The sequence below is a fragment of the Tigriopus californicus genome, chromosome 1 (genome assembly GCF_007210705.1).
Source record: "Tigriopus californicus strain San Diego chromosome 1, Tcal_SD_v2.1, whole genome shotgun sequence".
In the NCBI taxonomy this organism is placed as follows: Eukaryota; Metazoa; Arthropoda; class Copepoda; order Harpacticoida; family Harpacticidae; genus Tigriopus; species Tigriopus californicus.
This window is the reverse complement of record NC_081440.1, coordinates 709,256-730,234: the sequence shown is the minus strand read 5'-3', so window position 1 is coordinate 730,234 and position 20,979 is coordinate 709,256. Positions and strand designations below refer to the sequence as shown.

General features: G+C 43.1%; 2 protein-coding genes across 3 annotated transcripts in view; both read left to right on the top strand.

The window, feature by feature from the left end:
• LOC131892493 (uncharacterized) overlaps positions 1 to 20,979 on the top strand; it is a 38,393-nt gene that overhangs the window by 2,145 nt on the left and 15,269 nt on the right. Inside the window, exons 2-3 of one of the 2 annotated variants that reach the window (XR_009374595.1) lie at positions 66 to 1,063; positions 1,153 to 1,405. The gene's annotated coding sequence lies outside the window, so the exon portion shown is untranslated. Of the gene's footprint in view, positions 1 to 65; positions 1,064 to 1,152; positions 1,406 to 20,979 lie in introns of those variants that run through there. The other variant, XM_059242403.1, reaches the window with a different exon arrangement.
• Positions 18,353 to 20,975, top strand: LOC131892394 (rhomboid-related protein 2-like). The gene has a single exon (XM_059242284.1). It carries the CDS (start codon positions 19,839 to 19,841, stop codon positions 20,913 to 20,915), a length of 1,077 nt encoding a protein of 358 aa, XP_059098267.1. The 5' UTR covers positions 18,353 to 19,838; the 3' UTR covers positions 20,916 to 20,975.

Here is a 20,979-nt window from a genome sequence, read left to right as displayed (position 1 = left end):
CGGGGGAAGGGCGGTGGTGTTGTTCCCATCAACTTTTCTCACTCGATCCTTCTTCTCTTTTCCAGCCATTTTAGCAAACTTTCATTCTGGTGTGCCATTGCCAAGGTTGGCTCGAGGAAGCCTTCCCTCCATTTCTGGGAGTGGAGCGTAAATTGTAGCTAATCTACACCAAGTTCTTGCCTAGTGTTGGACAGGATTTCCGAGGTTCCAATTTTGCTCGGCCAATGTCAGGGACGAAAAAAATGGGAGGTGATTGAAGAGAGAGAAGCAAAGTTTTCCAACTCCACCACCAAGACATTTGAGCTGAACGACGGTGCTCGCTTCTAATAAGGAAAAGTGAGACCGTGGGGATTAATCAAAGAACCCCCCCAAATCCATGTCCTGAAGATCCTTATTTCAGATCTTGAGGATCTCAGCTAAGAGATGTAAAGGAGAATTGGCCCAGATCAGCAGCCATTGGCCCACACACGTGATTCTGGAGCACATCCCAGTAGTGCCCACCCAATCTTTTAACGGATTGAGGGGGAAAGAATAAATAGAATCGTTTGGTGGTGGACGAGGCGTGGAATCTGACTCAGACAGAGCGAATCCAAGAAGAAGCTGCAGGGAAAAGTTTCACTAGTACTGTAGCCGGAGATAAGGTAGATTCCACGAACTTGGATGGGCACCACCAAGTGTAAACGCGACAAGGAAAAGACCAACAAGGCCTTGTTGCATGCTCGCCAATCAGCTGCAGCCCAACGAGAGGGAACAATCATTTACAGAAGGAGCAAAAAAAATCCTTTCCAAATCCTTTCTGAATTTGAATGGCTTCCTCGTCATGCATGGTGAAAAGTGAATTCTGATCCAAGAAACATATTAGAGCCAACATCAAATGTACACAAAGAAGAAAGAAAGAAATGAAGAAAGGCAGTGAAGACCGACCTTTGTGAAGAAAGAGGCCAATACAGTCAATTGAAGTGCTCGTTTTGCATGGGTTGAAAAGAATCGACACCGAGTGTGAGAAAATACCTTGTTGACGGTGAGTGTGGACGGGTGGACGGACGAGAAGCGTTGGATTACGGTAAGACACGATTTGAAATGCCTTGAAATCAAAGGCCGAAATTGCCTGGAGCGTTGGAACATCTGATCCACGGCTTCCTTTGTTTACAGTAACTTCTGAAGAGCACTGGCCTCACAGAGATCTCAAGTAGTTCCAGCACATGTGTGTCAAGATTACAACGCTCGATATCCCCAGAGAAATGGAACCAGGACAGCAATTTGTCGGCAAAATGGGACCACAGAGTTCCATGAGTAGCTCAGAGCATTGACGGAGCTAAATTTGGATACCCGAGTTTCGCCTAGTTTCTTTTTATTTGCATATTTGTCCCACATTTATGAATCCAATATCGATCAGAGTCTTAAATCTTGAATCAAGTTAAAGTATGTGCTGTTTTTCTTAATATTTTAACTTCAGACTTAACAAACTTGCATCCTTCAAATTAGACAAAGCTTGTCTAGCAGTATGATACACACTCATCCTGTCCTGAACAACGACATGATGAGTGTGTATGATCGTGTTCTTACGTAAAAATTCAACATACGGCTCTGTTCACTTTACTGTATTTACCTCACAGAGTGGTCCCATTTTCTTCATAAATCTCTTAACCTATCCAATGCCAAGAACGTATTATCGGGAAGCCAAATACATAATTCATTGCTTGAGAAAGAAGGCTACTTTTATGAGATTGTCCCTCTCTTCAGCCTTCTCTCTTGTCTGGGGATCACTGAATTTTGTTGATAATAGGATGTCCAGGGGGAAAAGTTGGATGTGATTGCCTTCGATGGAAAATGTAAAAAAAACGAACCACATGATGTCTAGACCACAATTTCGCGTTCCATTTGACCTTTCGGCCTTATTGCAACTTCACAAGTTCCACTTGCAAGTAAGGCATTCTCTTAGTTTACTTGGATCGCTTGTCGCTTGTACACAGCAAGTGATAAGTTGCTAGATTTACTAATGTGATTGATAGGAAATCAATTATATGGAACTGTGCTTGATGAAGCCAACCTAGGGTCCCAAGACCTACAAGTGGCTCATTTCCGTAAATCAAATAGACCAAAACAAGATGGAGTGTCTAACAAATTCAGTAGAGAACGTCTAATTCCGTGGGAAGTGGAGGAAAAAGAATAATGCGATTCCACCTCGGGAATCCTTCTTCGAGGAGTCAAGAATCATCCTCAAGATTGATGTTGGCTGTCTCTCTGACCGTCTCTCTTTCTCAGGACACTACTGGCTTCCTTCAAGTCCATTAATTTTCCCCATCCTAGCAAAGCCAATAGCCAGTCTGATCATTGCTTTGAAGGCCCTGATTTGAGACTCGCTTTGTGGGGAAGACGGCCCAATCTAATCCCTCACTCGATAGCCCCAGGACCTCTTTCATGAATAGACTTTTTGACCAAATCACCGGTTTCGAACGGAAGGGAAGTCAATTTCAAAACAATTGAGAAGCTTCAAACACATTGTTACCGCCCACGAGCTCTATTTTTGAATCGTGTGTGGGTCATCACGTGACGCACGATCAAGACCAATATTTTGAGAGTCTTTGTTGTCATCAAGAGTTAGCTAAGACTGGCTCCATTGAGCACCCCAAGGTGCCGTAGACACTGCTTTCTTCCAAGCACTTACTTGGCAACAGAAGGTGGTGCCCTAACCGGAAATAATTCCTTCCCAAAATGACCGTAATCCCCAACTGGGATTTCTCACCCTGAGGCTTGAGGCGCCCAAACATGGCTTCTTTCTACTCGAGGAACACTCGCTCATTGAGTGGGCACAAGTTTGGACAAATGATGATTCGGGACCGAGACCACACCACGGTGGGAACCATTCATCCTTGGTTGGCTGACAAGTCTTTTGTTTTGGAAGGACGGACCTCTCGGAGCACTCAGCGATGGCTTCGTTTGGGACATTTTATCTCCTCCGTTTTGAATGAATCCTCCTAGCATTGCCCGTCCGTCAGTCACACTGGATCCAAGTTCGTCAGCTGAAGATGGCAGTTCGGCAATCGGCACCATCAACCGAGGAGCTGTGGCTAAAAAAACCGCGAATGGGCAGGAAATTTATGATGGTCTTATCAAGAGCTCTCTATGATTCAAGTGGGCTCTCTCTTCCTCGGATGATTGGATGCAAGCCAAGATCCTTTGAAAGGAAAAAAAGGCATTCCCATCCCAAGTGCAAAACGCTTTTTGGTCCCAGTTTTTTCGCCCTCCTTTTTATCCAACCCATCAAGGCTACGGATATGTCCTTGATGTCAAAGACGCCTCTGAGCCCCCCTGGATGTGTGACGGTTGACTGAGGTTGTTCGTAGATTGTCTACGGTCTGTATCTTTTCGCCAATGTGCATAAAGAGTTTATTTACTTTGGGCAGGAAATGACACTCAGTTGAACTTTGCTTCCTGAAAAGGCTGGGAAACAAGGAACAAAGGGCGTGTTACACTGTATACTGTATACTATATACACATACATGGTGAGTGGAAGCTCGTCGTGGAAAGAAATCAGAGCAGCGGAAGCGAGCACTCTTTCCTTTTGTCTGCGTCTGTTGTGAGGAAACGGGAAATTGCTTCCAAACTTTTCTTTGTAAACTTCTTGTTGCCTGCTCTCCCTCTCTCTTTCTGTGTGTTTCCTGCATGGGTTAATACATTATTCCGTCCCTCGAGGAACAACCCCAGACACACGACCTGTCCATTCAAGTGAAACAACTTGTGATTTTCCTCTTGAGATCCTCTATCCGCTTTTGTACCTACTTTACGGGTACATCCACCGGTCCAATTTAGTGTACCTTATCAGAATCCACCTCAGCATGTCATATTTTGGGTGGTGAAGGTTCCAAAGATTTGCCCAGCAAAGTGTGAATCGTTGAGTGTGGAAAAGACTGAATTTATGGGCCCCATTCAATCTTGCGGCAGACCTTTGCCCGCCTCGTCTGCTTATCTTTCATTTCTACTCTCCTTTGAGCCGCACATCTTGGGTTCATGTGGTCCTCCTCTGCGTTTGTCTGTGTGTAGGTATGAGATCACGCGGACCCTCGATTGGGAACAAAGAGAGCCTCAAGAAGGAGAAACGACAATGGGACGAGAAAGAGAAGAAGGTGATGCCCACCAATTTAGCCAGGATTGTTCCTCCCGTCAACCTTGAGTCTCATTGGTCCATAAGGGCATTCAATCAATGAGCCTACTTTATCGCTACCATACTTAGCTTGCTCACCACATACATTTTGCTCTGAGGTAGAAATGCCTTACTGACGTGACAAAATGTCAAACCAGAAAATCTTATAGGACCTCAGCACTAAAGGCTGTCTGCCAAAGATCCTGGTCAAGGCCATTGGTTTGTCGATTCATCTCTTTGGCCAGGCAGAAAATCCTTTTGACCGTTGGATGGTGTGAACATTTGTGTGGGAGTTCGTTTAAGCAAGGTTCATGCTTTACTCGTAGGACTTCCAAGCTTGTTTGTTCTTAATTTTGAGGCTCTCAAATGGCATTCAACATATCTCTCAGCAAATGAGACCCCGGATATTCTTGTCTTGAGGTTGCACAATTTTGATGAAGACAGTTTCCAAGCGGGCCAGTAAATTCCTACTCCAATGGGGAGTTTTAGCGTTTCAGAACACTTTATTGTCGAGACATTCCTCTTTCCAAGGACAAAAAGCTCGTTGTCGTGATTCGGACCCATTTATCTTGTCAACAAGTCTAATTATCCAAAGTCCAGGATCCTTTGTTCCGTGGATGTCTTGAAAAGAGCAAGCACCGTGTTCCACGTGGAACAATAAATTCAATACTCTTTTCTATGCCATTGAATTTGATTACGAATGTAAATGTAAAAAAAATGAAGCAGCCAATCGTTCTATGGATATGGACTGGCATGCTGCTTCCTTTCGATCCTATTGCTCATCATTCAACATAAAAGTTGTACTCTGTGAGATCCATGCGGCCGTGAATGTTATTGTACGATGAGGTACAATTCGAAGGAACTCAATCGAGGCGAGACCGATTAGCCTCCAAGTTTTGGGGTGAATGGAGCGGCTAGCAGGCTTGAAAAACTTTCATGCGACTGATTAGATTGAGATCATTCCGAAAATAGACGTTTCTGAAAACTCTTTGAGAACTTTGTTTATGCCGGATCTACTCCAAGGCAAAGGTATGGAACACTACCAAAGCGATGAGATCTAGATTGGGCGGGACGTTGGATGTCAAATATTCCACATGGATACTGGTCGCTTTTTAAACTTGTTATTCCGGCTTTGCTTGAGTGTAAAGCAACATCTTTTTGAGGCATCGATGAAGGGCGCGTAAATGCAACAAAATTGATAAGAAATTCCCAAGGGAAGAGGCTTACCAGTATATATCAGCTTATGGCTTCGAGTTGGTGGATTATGTGCCTCCTTGCTTCTCCTCCTCCTCCTCCTCCTCCTTTTCGTCTCGATCAATAAGTAGTTCGTCCCTCTACCTAGTCAGCTGAAAGACATTGATTTTCCATCACCAACAACCACTCGATCTAGGCATGAAGAAGGGAACAAAAGTTTCGTTACTCACTGTAAAGATCCTTATTAACCATCCTTAACTCATAGTACATACATACGCCTTCAAGTTTTGGTGACCAAAAGAGCCTTGTTGGAGCGAAAGCATTCCTAGGGTGTCTGTCCTCGGGATTTGATGGGATTCAGATTATTATCTTGTTCCACTTGAGGGCTTGTAATACTTGGCTAACTTAATACAGTCATGATCATTTTTTTTCGAAGGGATAAGTCGCTAATCACTTAAAAGATGATGAGTAGACAGTCTGAAATGGGAAGCAGCAGGTTTTGGGGATGGGGAGGCTTTTCTTCTCTGACACTTGATTGATGCTTTCATCTGCCAAACAATGGATAAGTTGCTACCTGCCATAGGAAAATCAAGTTGAGCACAAGAGAAAAATGCTCTCTGGCCGGGCTAAATCTAGTTACCATCTCACTTCCTATTTTAGTCTGATGTCCATTTATGTCCAGAATTGTTCCTTGAGAATCTGATTACGTTCAGACTCTATCCATTTATCAATCGCAAATTTTCGTACCATAGTGCCTTTGACCACATTGAGAGATAAACTTGAAGAGGAAGCAACGCATGGGATAAAGAATCCGTAGAGTCTCTGTCCAAATTGAATTATTCTCAGAGCAAGCCACCTTTTGCGTCGATGTCAGGCACAGCATTTCCTTCAATTCTGATCAATGTTATGGAAATTGCCTACCTTGTAATGGTTGCTCGAGTGCTTGTCAAACCAAGGAATTTCAAACCATCTCAGCCATTGGCGGCTCAACCACAAAACGAATTTGACAAATTACGTAAAAGGGGAAGTAATCCATCGGTTTTGGACGGATCCATTGCTTAATTAGAATCACTCATCGTCTAATTCAAGCATAATAATGTTATGAATCGATTCTAGAGCACAACCGTACACTACAGTATTTTCATGTTGCTGGTTCTGTCTGATCCATTACCAACATTTTTGCATTGGTCCCGTGTGTGGTTTGTTAGAGACCAAGATGTGAGCGAGGTAGGAGTAGTAGTCTACTTAGCGGTGGCATATCAAGACTCGGATGATCAAACCCGTGTCTTTCTTGTCTGATGTTGTTGGTTGGTGCTCGATGCACATTTCAAGGCAAGATGACACACGACCATGATTTGAATAATACATGGCCACAATGCGAGATACTTACGTATTTTGGTTGTCCTGTCTTTTCAAAGTGGTTGAGACAGACTCCGTGGAGTTCTCTCATTCCATGATCTTGGGATTCCCCTTTGTAGCCCATTTTCTGTAAAAGGCAGTTCCTTGCTCTGAAAATATACTACAATAAAGTGCATTCGATCTCTTTGAGACAAAATGTGGCCCGGGAACTCGCAAAGAAATATCCGTTCAATAATTCTTCTTTGAAAAACGTACAGTGCATTCCAATTTGGCACCAATGAGGATCAATCATTCACTTTCATGACAGTCGTCTAAAAATCAATTCTAGGTATTAATTCAACTTGTTCCGAAAAAGCCACGTCACCTTGAAAAATATATGTTTCTGAATTGGTCAGGCGCTACAAATAATAAGAAAGGTGGATAGCCGTGAAAAAGAGTATTTTCACCGCTGTTCGAAATTGGTTCCAATTAGATGTTAGATCCAATCCTGTTTGGGTCGTTGCCAGAACCTTCCTCCATTATCGAAATAGGTTGAGGGTCAATCCTTGTCCTCGAATGAGGAGTCTAAAATGCACTTCGTTCAGTCTGGAAACAAATTTCCGTGCGAAACTAGAGGCCTGTTCCATGTTGTTATCACACACAATTTGGCTCACCAGGCTTCGTCCCAAGAGATCTGAGAACCGATCAGGCAAGGTACTCACTAGAGAGAGAACTCATACCCACAGACACAGTACATAGATGAAGGCAAAATTGGCTCTGGGTCTCAGTGGGCAAATGAGTGTGTGAATGTGTGTGTGTGAGTGTTTTTTGGATGTGTGTGTGTAGTATGTGAGAGAGAATCATTTGTAAATTACCCCCCAATAAACGAATGGCTCGGCATGCAAGCCGAACTAGGTGCTGGTCGCCCATGGGATCGTGCACACATAAAGTACACACTTTACGAGGACTCCTCGTCCTTCTCTCTTGTTCCACGCAGTCACTCACTCACTTGCTCACTCACTCGCTCACCCGATGGGTGTTGTTTATTTTTGCCAACAAATTTCGAAAAATGCATTAGTCTCATCTCAAGTGAAGAGGATCGTATTGTGATCCGGGAAGTGACGTATGAAATGTGTTGGAATGCATTTTCCAAGACCCTCAAAATTGCTTTCAATACCGCCAAACCATAAGCAGCAAACTTTCGATCTAATGAGTTGGTGCAGAAACAAAGTCATCCAAGGTGTTCCAAGGAAAAACGTACAATGATCCTAAAATATGTATGAAAAGGTAGAGCACGAGGAATTTGGAAGCGACCGAAGAAAGCTTTTGGAATGTATGCAACAACCGTAGCAGTTATGATGATGTGATCAAAGATCTGTCCAGAGTTGTGCAAACTCTAAAACACTTAGGCTTGAACGTCAAAAAATATTTCATAAATACTAAAACAATTGCCTTTTCGTGGGCTAAGTGGCTCTTAAAATTGAAAGGTCAACTTAATGAATTTCCCCCTCAACACAAATGACGATACCTGACCAACCCTACGCTCTTTCAGGGGTGCCGTAAAGCGGCAAGCACAAATTCGTCGCTAGACCAAATCTTTTATAAAACATGACATGACTTACTGGGAAATCATTCCCCAAGCATCGTTTAAAAACTAGTAAAAGGTAGGGAAAAAATTGCATGAAGATAGGAGATCGCACAAAACCTTACAAAAGCACACACCATGGGTCACATGAGACAAAATGTGTTAATTACGGAGCCATATGATTATTTTAGTTTACTATTTTTCCCCATTACGCGGCAGACTGTAAAGTTGTTTAAATGTCGAAATCGTTGTCAGAAAAGCAGCATCTTGTTACAAATGCATTTTTTCTCCAGACATGTTCATGTAGAGGAACCTGCAGAACCGGCCTCATCCGTCAAATACACGAATTAAATGCTGGACATCAAGGTCTTAACATGTTTCAATGGAAGTCCCTAGGAGAACCTACATAGGAATCTCTAATCTATTTCCATTATCATAAGTTTAACAAAATACCTTTTTCGACACTTTTTTCTACACGAGTCCCTGAATAAAGCATCATCAAAGGCAGAATGTAGATAGGGGCTCCTTTTGAAAAGCACTTATTTGCATGTTTTGTCTCTATCGCTGATATTCTCTTCCACCCAGATCCCATACACTAATGTCTTACAGATAATGAAAAGACACCTGTATTGATAATAAAAATGAAAATAGATAAAAGAGTAATATCTCTCAAGAAGAGTACGAGTTATGATAAGTATAACAAACATAACATAAATGATAGGCATTGAAGTATACAAGTACACCACTGCATGTGTAAACCTATTGGGTCTCAAATTTGTACGGACAATTTGTTGAGGCGGGTTTTGTAACTTATAGACATTTCTTCAGGACTCATTTGATTTTTCGATTTCGTGGAGCATGTGACAAGCATTGCTCACCCTTGTAAATATCTGCCATTTATTGGCCTGGCATTCCATGAGTACCAGACAAACTGAAGTTGGTAGGTATGTCGAAAAATGTTGCTTTCCATGTTCCAATCAGAAAATCCTTGTGTGCGGTCAAACGTAATGAACACGAAACAGATACCTATTGCTCAACTTCTCCGGTTCAAGCTCCTAAACTTCCACAATATATATGCCAAAGATTAATTATTGTAATTTTTTTTTGGCCTTACTTACCTCAACTGGGAATGGAACTCCCAGCAGTTTAAAACAAAAACTATTCATACAATATCTGATCCACTAACGAATTAGAGCTGGCGAATAATTGAGAACCACCATACAGAGTATGTAATCATAAGGTTAAGCATTCGGCAAAAAATGTTTTAGCACGGAATGGAGTGCGATCACAACTAATTAATTGATTTCCTGGCGACTTGTATTTTACGCATCTTGAAAGAGTTCTGTGCAAGATTATGTGCGCGGTACAGAATCCCCGAGATCGAAATCTAACGTCATAGACGCGTGTACTGTAAACGCGTTCAATCATAATGTGTCAAATTGCAAATTGCTCTGTCGATTTCCAAGGTTAAGAGACATCATACCAATCAAGAATAAGAATATCGTTTTGGCACAAAAAAAGATCAGTCTTGAACGAAATGGTAAGATATGCCAAAATAGAGGCCGTACACTTGCTCTTGTTTTGTTTCATGATTCATACATTAACAATCACATAAGGCGTACTTCACTCGTTGATGGTTCCTTGACGGAATTTTCAGGCAGCGTTGTTGCGCATTCAACAAAGTGTCCCTTGACTTATCATCAAATCACATTGGGTGGTGAGTGCTGCCTAAACCTTTGGCGCACGCCATGCATTATTAACCGTTCTTGTAATAATACCCAGCTCCTCGTAACTGGGACAGGGCTCGACCTCACCAATGGCAAATGGTGGTATGACATGTCAAGATATTGGTTTTTCCACGCCCTATTATTAGGCTTGGAATGGACCAGCCAACCACTGGGCCGACCTTCAACCCGAAATTGAGAAGGGAACTAGTACCCTGGTCCTGGGACTGACTGGGACAATTGAAGAGTCCTCCTTGTTTGAAAACCATTTCCAACAGGACGAGGGAAGAAATTACGAAAAAGTCAAATGCAAAAGCCAAAGCTATGGCCTTGTCCCACTTGGACCCTTTTCACCATTTGTTCGGGCTTTTCAACCGAGGCGTTATATACTTACACATGCTGTACGTGTTGTGCGTACTCGTACGTAACAGCTATTCAGATGCTTCTACTGGTCTCTTTAGGTTTATTTCAAATTGAAAGCGCTCTTCAGAGTAGACTGGCGTGCTTTGGTGCTGCATGTGCATGCAGGACGCTTCAAGTTTTGATGGCCTTCGGAGCTGGCCTTCACCTTTGATGCCTCAATGCTCAAAGGGAACTCATTAATGTCCGAACCAGAAGGCTGATCCTCATATAGTTGGATGAAAACAAACCTTGATAGGGATTTTACGATTGGAGAATTTGTATCTCGTTCTATTTTGCAAGTCTGGCCCAAACGTTTTTATGTACATTGTGGGTTGGGCACAAATTACCAAAAATATTGCACACTCTTCAGCTAACGAAAAATTGAAGCCTCCACTGCCAACACCACCTTCCCTTTGAGAAATTTCTTTTCCAAATTTGGACCTTGATTCTGGCCGATTTTGGAACTTTGTTGCTATTGGTCTCTGCTTTATGAAATGTGTCCGACAGACGAGGAGAGGATCGGAATGGAATGAAATGGAATATAATTTCCAGACGAGGCCTCCTACATTAGAGTGGTCGAGGACCAACCGCTCCTAAAGGACGCTGCTTTCATCCAGAATTGGAAATGAACCCCCGACCTTTTTCTGCTATTTTGGAGCCTTTGGGTTCCAATTTCAAGTTTTCAAGTCCCCAGCTTGTCCATCGCTGTTTTGGCCCCATGTGGACATACTTGCGGAGCTAAGTCTCGAGGATCCCTTTTGCCTTTCATTTCCAATTCGTGTCTCAAAACTCAAGGACAAGCAAAGTTGGGTCTTAAAATTGTGTGTTCCCCAAAGTCCGAACTTCATTTGGGACTCGTAAGAAGAGAGGTCAATTCAACTCCACAACATCATGCAATCCACCCTTTGAAGAAGAAGTTGGTGGGACCCTTCTTTTCTAATTCCAAGACCAAACCAGTGTATTTATATGAGGGCTGCCCTTCACGTTCCTTGATGAAGTTTAAAACTTGGTTGAAGACCCTCCACCATATCTATACGTCTATCCGAAATTGCTCAGACAAATAGAAAGGAAATCTTCCGGTCGTAATTGGATCTTTCTCCCACCAATGTTAACTCATTGATTTAAAGAATTGAACATCCTTGGCTAGACTTGCAAAAACCGATAAAAGAGGACAATGCCTCGAGAAATAATGATAAGTACTTTTGTGATCGATTGGAACGTAGCATACAAGCAACCGTTTAGGAATTGCTCGCATTGGAGGTCACATGCTGTTTTTTTTGTCAAAAGTGATCTCTTAATTATATGGATCAATTCCTCGGTAAACAGTGGTAGTGTTTAATTTGGTTGAGTTCTTTGAGGAAATTCCCCAACGGAATTCCTAAAGATGGCGCAGACTTAAACTTCTGGAGCAAATGAGTAGCACATGGTACGCGTACGTACACGTACCAGTAAAGAAGCACCTTCAAAATTTCAAGTGGTGCAAGGGAAAATACACCTAATAACCGAGACGGACAATCTATATACCATCTTTTAAGAAGTTATCGAGCTACAGGGTGCGTCAGAAGAAACAGAGCAATTACAAAAAGCAAATATTTTGCGAGGCTCAACCTAGTAACCGCCTTCTCAGCCAATCAGAGTTAAGCTTTTCAATCGACAAAGAATGTAACTCCTTCAATGAAGAGGCCAAGTTGTTAAAGAGTGTAGCGTTGAATTGGAAAATCCAAGCAAATATCACGTCTTGATCACAAAAGCCACCGGAATATCATGTCTTGGACACTGAAAAGACACGAAAACATCATTTCTTGAACAAAACTTTAATTTGGCCAGACTTGCAAGAAATGTCTGACGCTCAATAACTTATAACAAAAACAAACTCATAAAAAAGGTCATCTTTTATTGGTAAGATTCTCGTTGGGGCCCTGACCATAGCCTTTATCGTTTTTTTAATTGGGTTAAAACCAAACTGCAGGTGATATTTTGCAGCGGTCCGACGAAAATGAAGGCAAAACATGCATCCAACTTCGAACCACTTTTAAGACTCTCATTTATGAAAGAAAGCTGATGGATTGAAGGCAAAACTTGCCACGAGGATGTGAGGTCTTAAAGCCCTACTCTAACGCTATTAATGCTTTACTCATCATGGATCCACTTTCAACGCTTGCCCCGAAAAGTTGGCAATAGGGACACAAATGTAACCAGTCAAGTGCACCCTTTGACCATGTGATTTCAAGCCATTTTACTTGATATTAATTACCGTGCAAAGCGAAACTGTTGCCAAATACCTCCGGTTCCGATGGCAACCCCCATGTGTGCTTTAGACCCGCAGTAGACCATTCTGTAGGCTCCAACTTTACCGAGCTTCGTGCTTTATTATTACCTTGGCAACCTTCCGTTTGCTCAAGATTGCGCGCATAGTATATGCATTACAGATTTAATCCCGGGCTTAATGGCATCCTGAGAATTCCGACTATTGCTCCAAAAAATAACTGGACATCTCCTTTTGATCAAAAGGATCGGTCTAACAGTCAGCTTGAACAAATCAAGAGGTTTCTCCCCGGGGTATCAAGGGCTCAAACCTCAGTGCCGAAAGTTAGCCTTTTAGGGTTGTGGCGTAGTGGTTAGCACAACAGGAGAGACGTCCACAGTCCTTCGTCAAAGGAAGCAGCCTCCCACAAAAATAGAGCGATTGTTCCACATTGATTTATGCTTCGTACTTTTGGGCCAAGGCTTGCAATATTTCTAAATCTTTATTGCGAGTTTGGGTCTCATTGGATTAAGATTTGACACACATATATATTATGTATACTATTAGGACGTCCCATTATGGGTTCTTGTGAAGCATACAACGCAATTTTAAAATTTGCGCTCACGGTGGTGAAATGGGCTTTTTTAATTTTTCATTCATTCCATGTGTCAATAATACCTTTCAGTTTATGCCTTTCGGCAATCATGAACCTTCTTATGCATCAGCAACGGATAAATGAGTTAACATTGTGGAGACCAATTGCTCATTTCACATATTCTCTAGATTAGCACCTTAAAATTGTCAACAGGGCTTCACGTCTGGCAGATGATTAAATAGATAATCTGCCAGACTCCTTGATGGGCCAGAATGTCTCAAAGGTCCTGAAATAGCTCAAAGGCGTCGGGAAAAATTACCAGTCATTTGGACATAAATGGGTGAATGATTGGTTGCCAAATGGCAAAGGCAATCTGCATGACTCTTCAAAACGTGAACAAATTTCTAAAGAACATTTGAGCAACCTTGAGAGTCATCAATAGGGCACATTATTGAAACTGGATTGGATCCCTTGGTTGCGATAGCTACCTCTTAACGTATCTTAAAAGTGATACTGTTAGAATTATTCTTATTCTAGAAAATAATTGCCGGAGCTACATTAAAATGCGTTTGAGTAGGGCCAAGGACGACGTCATCACTAGACAGAGACGGTAGAAGGAGGAGAGAGAGGTTTTTGGCAAAGAAAGCGTTGGTCAATTTTAAACTCAAGCAATTAAGCTTGTAACTTAAAAGTTACAAGCTCTTAAAACTCGGCGCAATGAGGGCAAGAAATGAATAATATTAGTAAAATCTGCACCTCGTGGCTGATAGCTAATTCATTTTGTCCTTTCATTGATATTGGATTGAGTTGAGAATCGGCTAAAGTATTTCTCAGTCGAAAAGAGCCACACCCACCTGAAGCAGAAGTCATTTGATTAATCGAAGTAAAAGTCGTCAATTTTCCCACCAGTCGTGTTTGTCCAGTGATGACATTGTCCTTCAGTAGGGATAAACCCTCACATCAATGTTGATATTAGGATTAGGTTAGATGTGCTTGTTGAAGGGCACCTCAAGACGAATGAATATGCACATTTACCCAACGATTGAAAATACGCATATGCTATGGATCATTTCAAATGGCTCTACGGAAGCATACGTTTTAAATTCGAAGCTATGTATGACACCATTTCTTGACATGCACTATTTGACTTTACTGGCAATATGGAATACACTCGTAGTTTGGTCATTTTCATCAATTTTCGTGCAAATCTTACATTGCTACGTGGTGCCCGAAAAAGATAAAGCTATTGGTCGGACGCAACTGGGTATCTTTTGCATTCAATATTAGTATCAAATTTGTTTTTTTGTCTTTTCACTTCCCTGCTTAGAGCCCTAGAAAACAATGGAAAATGGATATATAATTGCATCCTGTTTTAGCAATTTCAGACTTCGGTGAGAATTTCTCAGAGCTTGACTCTCAAATGCAATATCAGTCTGCGGTGTGCTTTGTCAATTCTTCCAGTTTTTTTCCTTGTGATTTGTGACCTTGTCAGATAATCCTCGCCAAGTATTCACATGTAAATGTAGGTAGAGCAAAGAATAAATCTGAATAGACATGATGCACAAGTGCACATCTATCTCTTGGGTTGACAGATCACGACTGGATTTTCATCTCGCAACGAGACATTCTCCCTCTAACCTCAAGTTCTGTAAATTAAAAATGACAGCTGGTGTGGCTTGTCTTAATGACATGGCGTTCCTCTTTCAACCACAATCGAAATGAATGGAAAGAAATCGGTCAATTTGGATATGTCCTTGGACTTGAAGAAAATGATAGTAATAGTCATGCAAGAGCGATATGGCTCGAAAATGAGATATCACCCGAAACTAAGCCCAGCTTGATGTGAGTACAAACTTGTACCCAATCGGCAACGTTGGCCACGTTAGCCACCCATGAGGTCCTTAAAGTACTTGCTGCAGTACGTAGAGCTTAGCTGGAAGTCAGGGATGACGAGGGAAAAATTCTTACGCTAACAGAGTCGTCTACTCAATTCTTTAAGGGTGAAATAAGAGTGCTGCATTGCACTCGAAAGATGTACATGGGATATGAAGCGAATGAAGAATCTAGGGCAACATTATTTAATTGTTGAAGTGGACCTGCGATTATGAGGCTCTTATTTTATTGTCGAGGGCACTCGCGTGGTCTCTTTTCAAAGTGGAAGCAGAGTATGGTTCACGTAGTCGTTTTTTTTCTTGTTGACGAGGAAATTGTTTTTGTGATCATTTCTGAAATAGGTTGCAAGATCGATTGCGGCTCCATTCGATGCCGACTTCTATTGCTACATCTAGCTAAACAATTTTAGATTATCTTTACTTTACTAATAGTGAGAACAAGTCCACGTAAAAATTGAAATGGTTGCATCTTAAGGTGGCCATTATGAGAACTTTGTTGGCCTTTCACGAATTGCTCAATTTTACTCGTGTATGGACTCATACATAGACCGATAATCAATGAATGAGTTAGTGTAAATATATTTTTTTCCTCCTATTGCTGACCTGCTTTTCAGTTTTACTCGCATGTTGACAACAGATGAGTCTTCTCCCATTAATGACGTTGAATCTCAGGCGTTTTTGCGGTAAAGGATATCTCCATGTGGGAATCTTTTTTCGCATAAAAAGACACGTTTTGAAGAATAAACAAAGTCAGTGCAGTTTCATCAAAAGCCGCACATCAAATGAACGACGAGAAAGACGAACGGATTCAGATTCGCTTAATGACTAAGTTACACATACAGATATTTGGTCAACATTTCGTATCTATATAAGCAAGAAACAAAACCCAAACCTTTTCGAATAATTAGGGAAATTGTGTTGGAACTCGATCAAGACACTGACAAAGTATGAGCTCGGCTAAAAGCCCATTGACAATCTACCCTACCTTGGCCATTTCGTGCAATCTCACAGGACTTTTTGATATTGATCGGACTAATTGGAATAGTTGCATTGATGGAAAATAGTTTGACCCGTTCATCGATCTCACCATCCTCTTTCGTTCAAAAATGTCCGAGATGCAATCAAATTCATTAGAGCGAGATAACAAACGAACGTGATAGTGAGTGCATCTCGGCTGAAACGGGAATGTTTGGAAATCGTCGAACCACTCATGGCTGAAATCTTCTCAAGGATGATTAAAAAGCCCCCACACTTTGAGAAGTGTATTGTGGCATTGCTGGATCATTTATCGGATCAAAAGCCAAACTTAAACCGATGCCATTCAAGTGATGGCAGTGACCCAAGAAATACAGCTCAAAAGCTATTTTGACGAGAATCCTGGGATGGATTCATAGCCGAATGTTGTCGGCAGACTCCGAAACCTGATATTGGCCAAACCGGCATTCTTCATGTCGTTTATATGTAGCTCGTGGATCGTTTACCGTATAGTCCACGTACCCCAAGAGTAGTGATCTCTACTCTCTGTGTTTTGCAAAACAGCGTTGCGTTACTAGCAGCAGGCATGGCGGTGAAAATGAATATCAAAATATGCAGCAAGGTGGGTGAGCGGACAAAAGCCTTTTATCATTCATAACAATGATCGCTCGAATCACGCTCGTTAGGCGGTTTCGGAACAGGTGTGAGGCATAATACATACATCATAGCACGTCCCGAGATTCGAATTTCGTATTTCTCTATCAACATGCTGCTGCTTTACAGCCTCCTCCTGATGATCTCATAACAACTGGCATGGGTGGTATGGAAGGTGTACATCTTGCACCACCAAGGAAGACTGGACGGCAGATCTCATGCTCAATTGAACGAGCTGACGAATTCGAAACCAATCATGAGTCCATCCGCCGTCACCAAAATGTTAGTTCATGCACACCAAGTTAATCCAGGGAGGCATGAACGAGAATGTACTGAATACCCCGGTGACATGTACGGCATATACATATGCTATGTACATACCTACACATGTGGTGCAAGAGTGGACGAAAACCAGAGCAAATTTGTTTGAGTACGTCATTAGATGCCTTTCCGAGGAAAGTTTTTAATTGACGGCAGATGCTTCTCCATCTTAGAACGATCATGTGGTTTCAGAGCAACTGAAGTCAAGCACATTGTTTGCTTATCCGTTTCTTAACGTTGACCTTTGAAACAAATCATAATTGCATGGAAGATATGAACGAGGTACAGTTAGAAGAAAGTGTTCCTCGCCAATCAATTTTGAATATCATGGATTAACCGGGAAAGACATCGCCATTGGGTAATCCTAAATCAATCTCACGCCCTCCTTCCCAACGCCTCATTTCGATTGTTGTCCATGTTGGCTAATTTGATTTGGTCTCCCTTGCACTTTCTCCAATTACTCGAAAACATGAAAGTGCATCAATGGTTGTTGGTTGCTTCATTTACAAAGTTGATTCTGGCTTCATTTCCAGCGTCAGCCATTACCACATTACCACACATTGACTACTCTCAAACTTGCAAGCAAGTTGTTTTCACGGATATCGTTCTTGGCCGTTCGCCTGCACCACCATCGATTTCTTTCTTTCCTTCTTTCTTTCTTTTTTTCCCGAAACCGCACATTGGTCAAATTGAGCGTTTTTTCTCTCAATCGCTTTGGTTTGGTTTTCCACACGTGAGGGCTGAAGAGGGCCCAACCAACCGGGTAGTACTCATACGGAGAAACTTGTGTTATAGTTGCTAATACAACCATCATCATTCCCAACAACAACTGTACATCTTTCTCTCTAGCCACTTGTCTACAGGGTGCGGCAAGTTGAATTGTCTCATTGTCCGATCTGAGCCCATCCTAGCTAATAATATCCAGCCAATATCTCCAAACTTATTGAGGAAAATCTAAAGGATACACATGACTTTAACTTATGTGATTGGTGAGGGCTAAATTTACAAGTTTAATCGCACCAGATTGGTCGCAGACTTTGATAAATTGATCCTAATGTACTCGGCAAGAAAATTGTTTCATAGTGTCTGTCACGCACCCGGTTAGCGCCATTCTTAGTTACGTACGGTACTGGGTGTCTTTCGTGAGTGAACCGGTCTGGTTGTTGGTCCGGTTGGAGAGCTCGCTCGCTAATGGTTCAAGTCCGATCATCGGAGGGACGTCCCTGTATCCGACCCACCGATGGATGGAGCGACTGACAGACCGTCGGGTGGATTTTCGTGGACAGAACGAACCATCATACCAGGTTGTGGGGATGGTTTGGACTTGTACCTGAGCGCCGTTGAATGAAGCGGCTTTTTGGATTGGACCGGTATCGAGGGTATAGGTAGATAGATTCTAGGAAGTAGGCCGGGGAAATTATTGGTGAATGTAGTAGTAGTAGAGGGAGTCATCACAGGATGGAGGTTCTCGCATACTCACACAAACAGACACCTGTATGAAGCTCGAGGGGGGATTTAAACATGATGATGGCCAACTGGGAACCGAAGGTGGCAGTCGTCCAACCATCCATCCAGGCCGAGAGCAGCATTTTGGCTGGCCGAATGGTGCCATTTGGCCGCCTCACCTTCCTGCCTTCTTTCGCTCGTTCGTTCGTTCTTTAGTGTCTCGTAGATCCGATGAGAGATTCTGATCAAGTAATCACTCGGTGGAAGTGCAGAAGTGCTATTGCCAAATGGGTGCCATTCGAGATCTCCGGGCCCATAAATTCGTGGCTGTAAGCTTGAACATCATCGGACCCATTCTCAATTGTGACGTGCTAGATTCCATGTGTTGGTGACTTTGAATTCGATGCAGCCGAGTGCCAAGGTACAACGAGAAAGACTAGCAATTGGCCCCATGTGGAATTGTAATTAGACACATGCATCCCATTTTCGGAAGCACATCTCTTTTTGCTGGCTAGCTCACCTTGCTCAAACTCCGCCTCCCTCCCCTTACTTGTTCCGTTCCTCGGCTTTTTTTGTTGCTGCCTGTCGGTTTCCAACTTCCACTAACTTGCATCAACTTCCAACTGTGCGACAGCTCAGGCATATCAACATTGCCATCATTCGCCTCCCGAATGGCATGAGGCGAATCAGCCTTTTTGATATCCACTTCGTCTTCTACGTACAATGCATGCATACATACGATGTCGTCTGTAAACTGGCAGGCGAAAATAAGTTGTTGATGTGCTCCTTGGTTTCGGAAATTCAACATCGCCACTTCCTGAGGCAACGCCTAGTTCATCTGAGAAGACCTCAAACCTGAGCAGTCTATTTGGCTCCATTCAAAAGTGCAAACCCTAGGCCCTTCACTCATTTGCTCAAAGTTCATGGCTTCTCACGAATGGTGGGTGCATTGAACATTTGTGCGAATTCGGTGTCAAGGCCTCTTCATCATCCAGTGTGACCTATTCAATGAGTTGCTGTCATTCGTGAAGACCAAGGCAACTTCAACTTCGTCGCTGTTAGTGTACTTCCTTCCGACCGTCAATTCAAGGAGAGGCCGAGGTCTTCTTCCAGGGGAACAGCCCTGGTATTTACTTTCTCAAACAGGTCGACCGACTCTCGCCCCGTTGTTCCTGTTGTTCCTGTTGTTCCTGTCTTGCGGCGAGATTCAATCGATAGCGTCTTGACAACGGATATTAGTCATAACATTGAGGCAAGAGGCCAACTGAGTCATTGTCGGAGAGTTTCGACATTAGCTCTGAAAAGAGATTGGAATCCGCCACAATGACGGCGCATCAGCTCCAAGCAGTGTTCCAAGAGTTGGACTACCTGGATGACGGCTACCAAGATGGGTTCGTCTCTCATGTGGGCTTAAGGCGAATCATCCTCGAGACTCCGGAATTGGAAGCTGAGATCGGACCCACACTCACCCGAGCATTGCTAGTCCGGGCAGAGCAGAACCTGTACGGCAGACTAACCTTTGAGGAGTTCGTGTTTCTGGCTCGAGAAGTGGACCATTACACCCAAGGGCGTCACCACCCGAAACGTGTGGCACCCATGGCGCCTCGCAATCAAGTTCACAATGCCGCATGTAAAATCGCCATCCCCATCTCGGAACGAGACGAGCGGATCTCCTACCTGGACGAATATTCGTGCCGACCCCCACCCTTGTTCCTACCCTTGGTCAGCATAGCTCAAATTGGCGTGTTCGTGTGGCATGTTGTCTCCTTGACCAACCGAGGCGAGAATGTGGGCCCCAATGGCCCACCTTACATTGGCGACCTGATCTTCAATCCCAACCTCAAGTTCGAAGTGTGGCGCTTTGCCTCCTACATGTTAGTCCACTCCGGCTACTTCCACATCATCTTCAATGTGCTCATCCAGCTGCTCCTCGGGATTCCCCTGGAGATGGTGCATCGATGGTGGAGGATCATGCTAATTTACATCTGTGGGGTCGTGGCCGGCTCGTTGGCCTCCAGTATCACCGATCCCAACGTGTACCTGGCGGGTGCCTCCGGAGGAGTGTATGCTCTCATCACGGCTCACCTGGCCAACGTGGTATTCAATTGGAAAGAAATGGAGTTTCCCTTCCTCCGATTGGTGGCCTTTCTCCTGTTGACGGGCGTTGACACGGGTGTGGCTGTGTACTACCGATACTTCAAGAGGGTGGATACAAAAGTGAGCTACGTGGCCCACATAGCCGGGGCCTTGGTGGGGCTGCTGTTGGGAATCGTTGTGTTGCGGAACCTTCGCGTACATTCTTGGGAGCGAGTCATTTGGTGGTTCTCCCTCCTCCTATTCCTGGGCTTGTTTCTCTCAGCCATTGTGTGGAACGCAGTATTGATAGGCCTAGCGGTTTAAAAAGGCCTATTTTCTATATTTTTGTACCATAGTCTGATTGAATAAACAGATTAACTTTGAGATC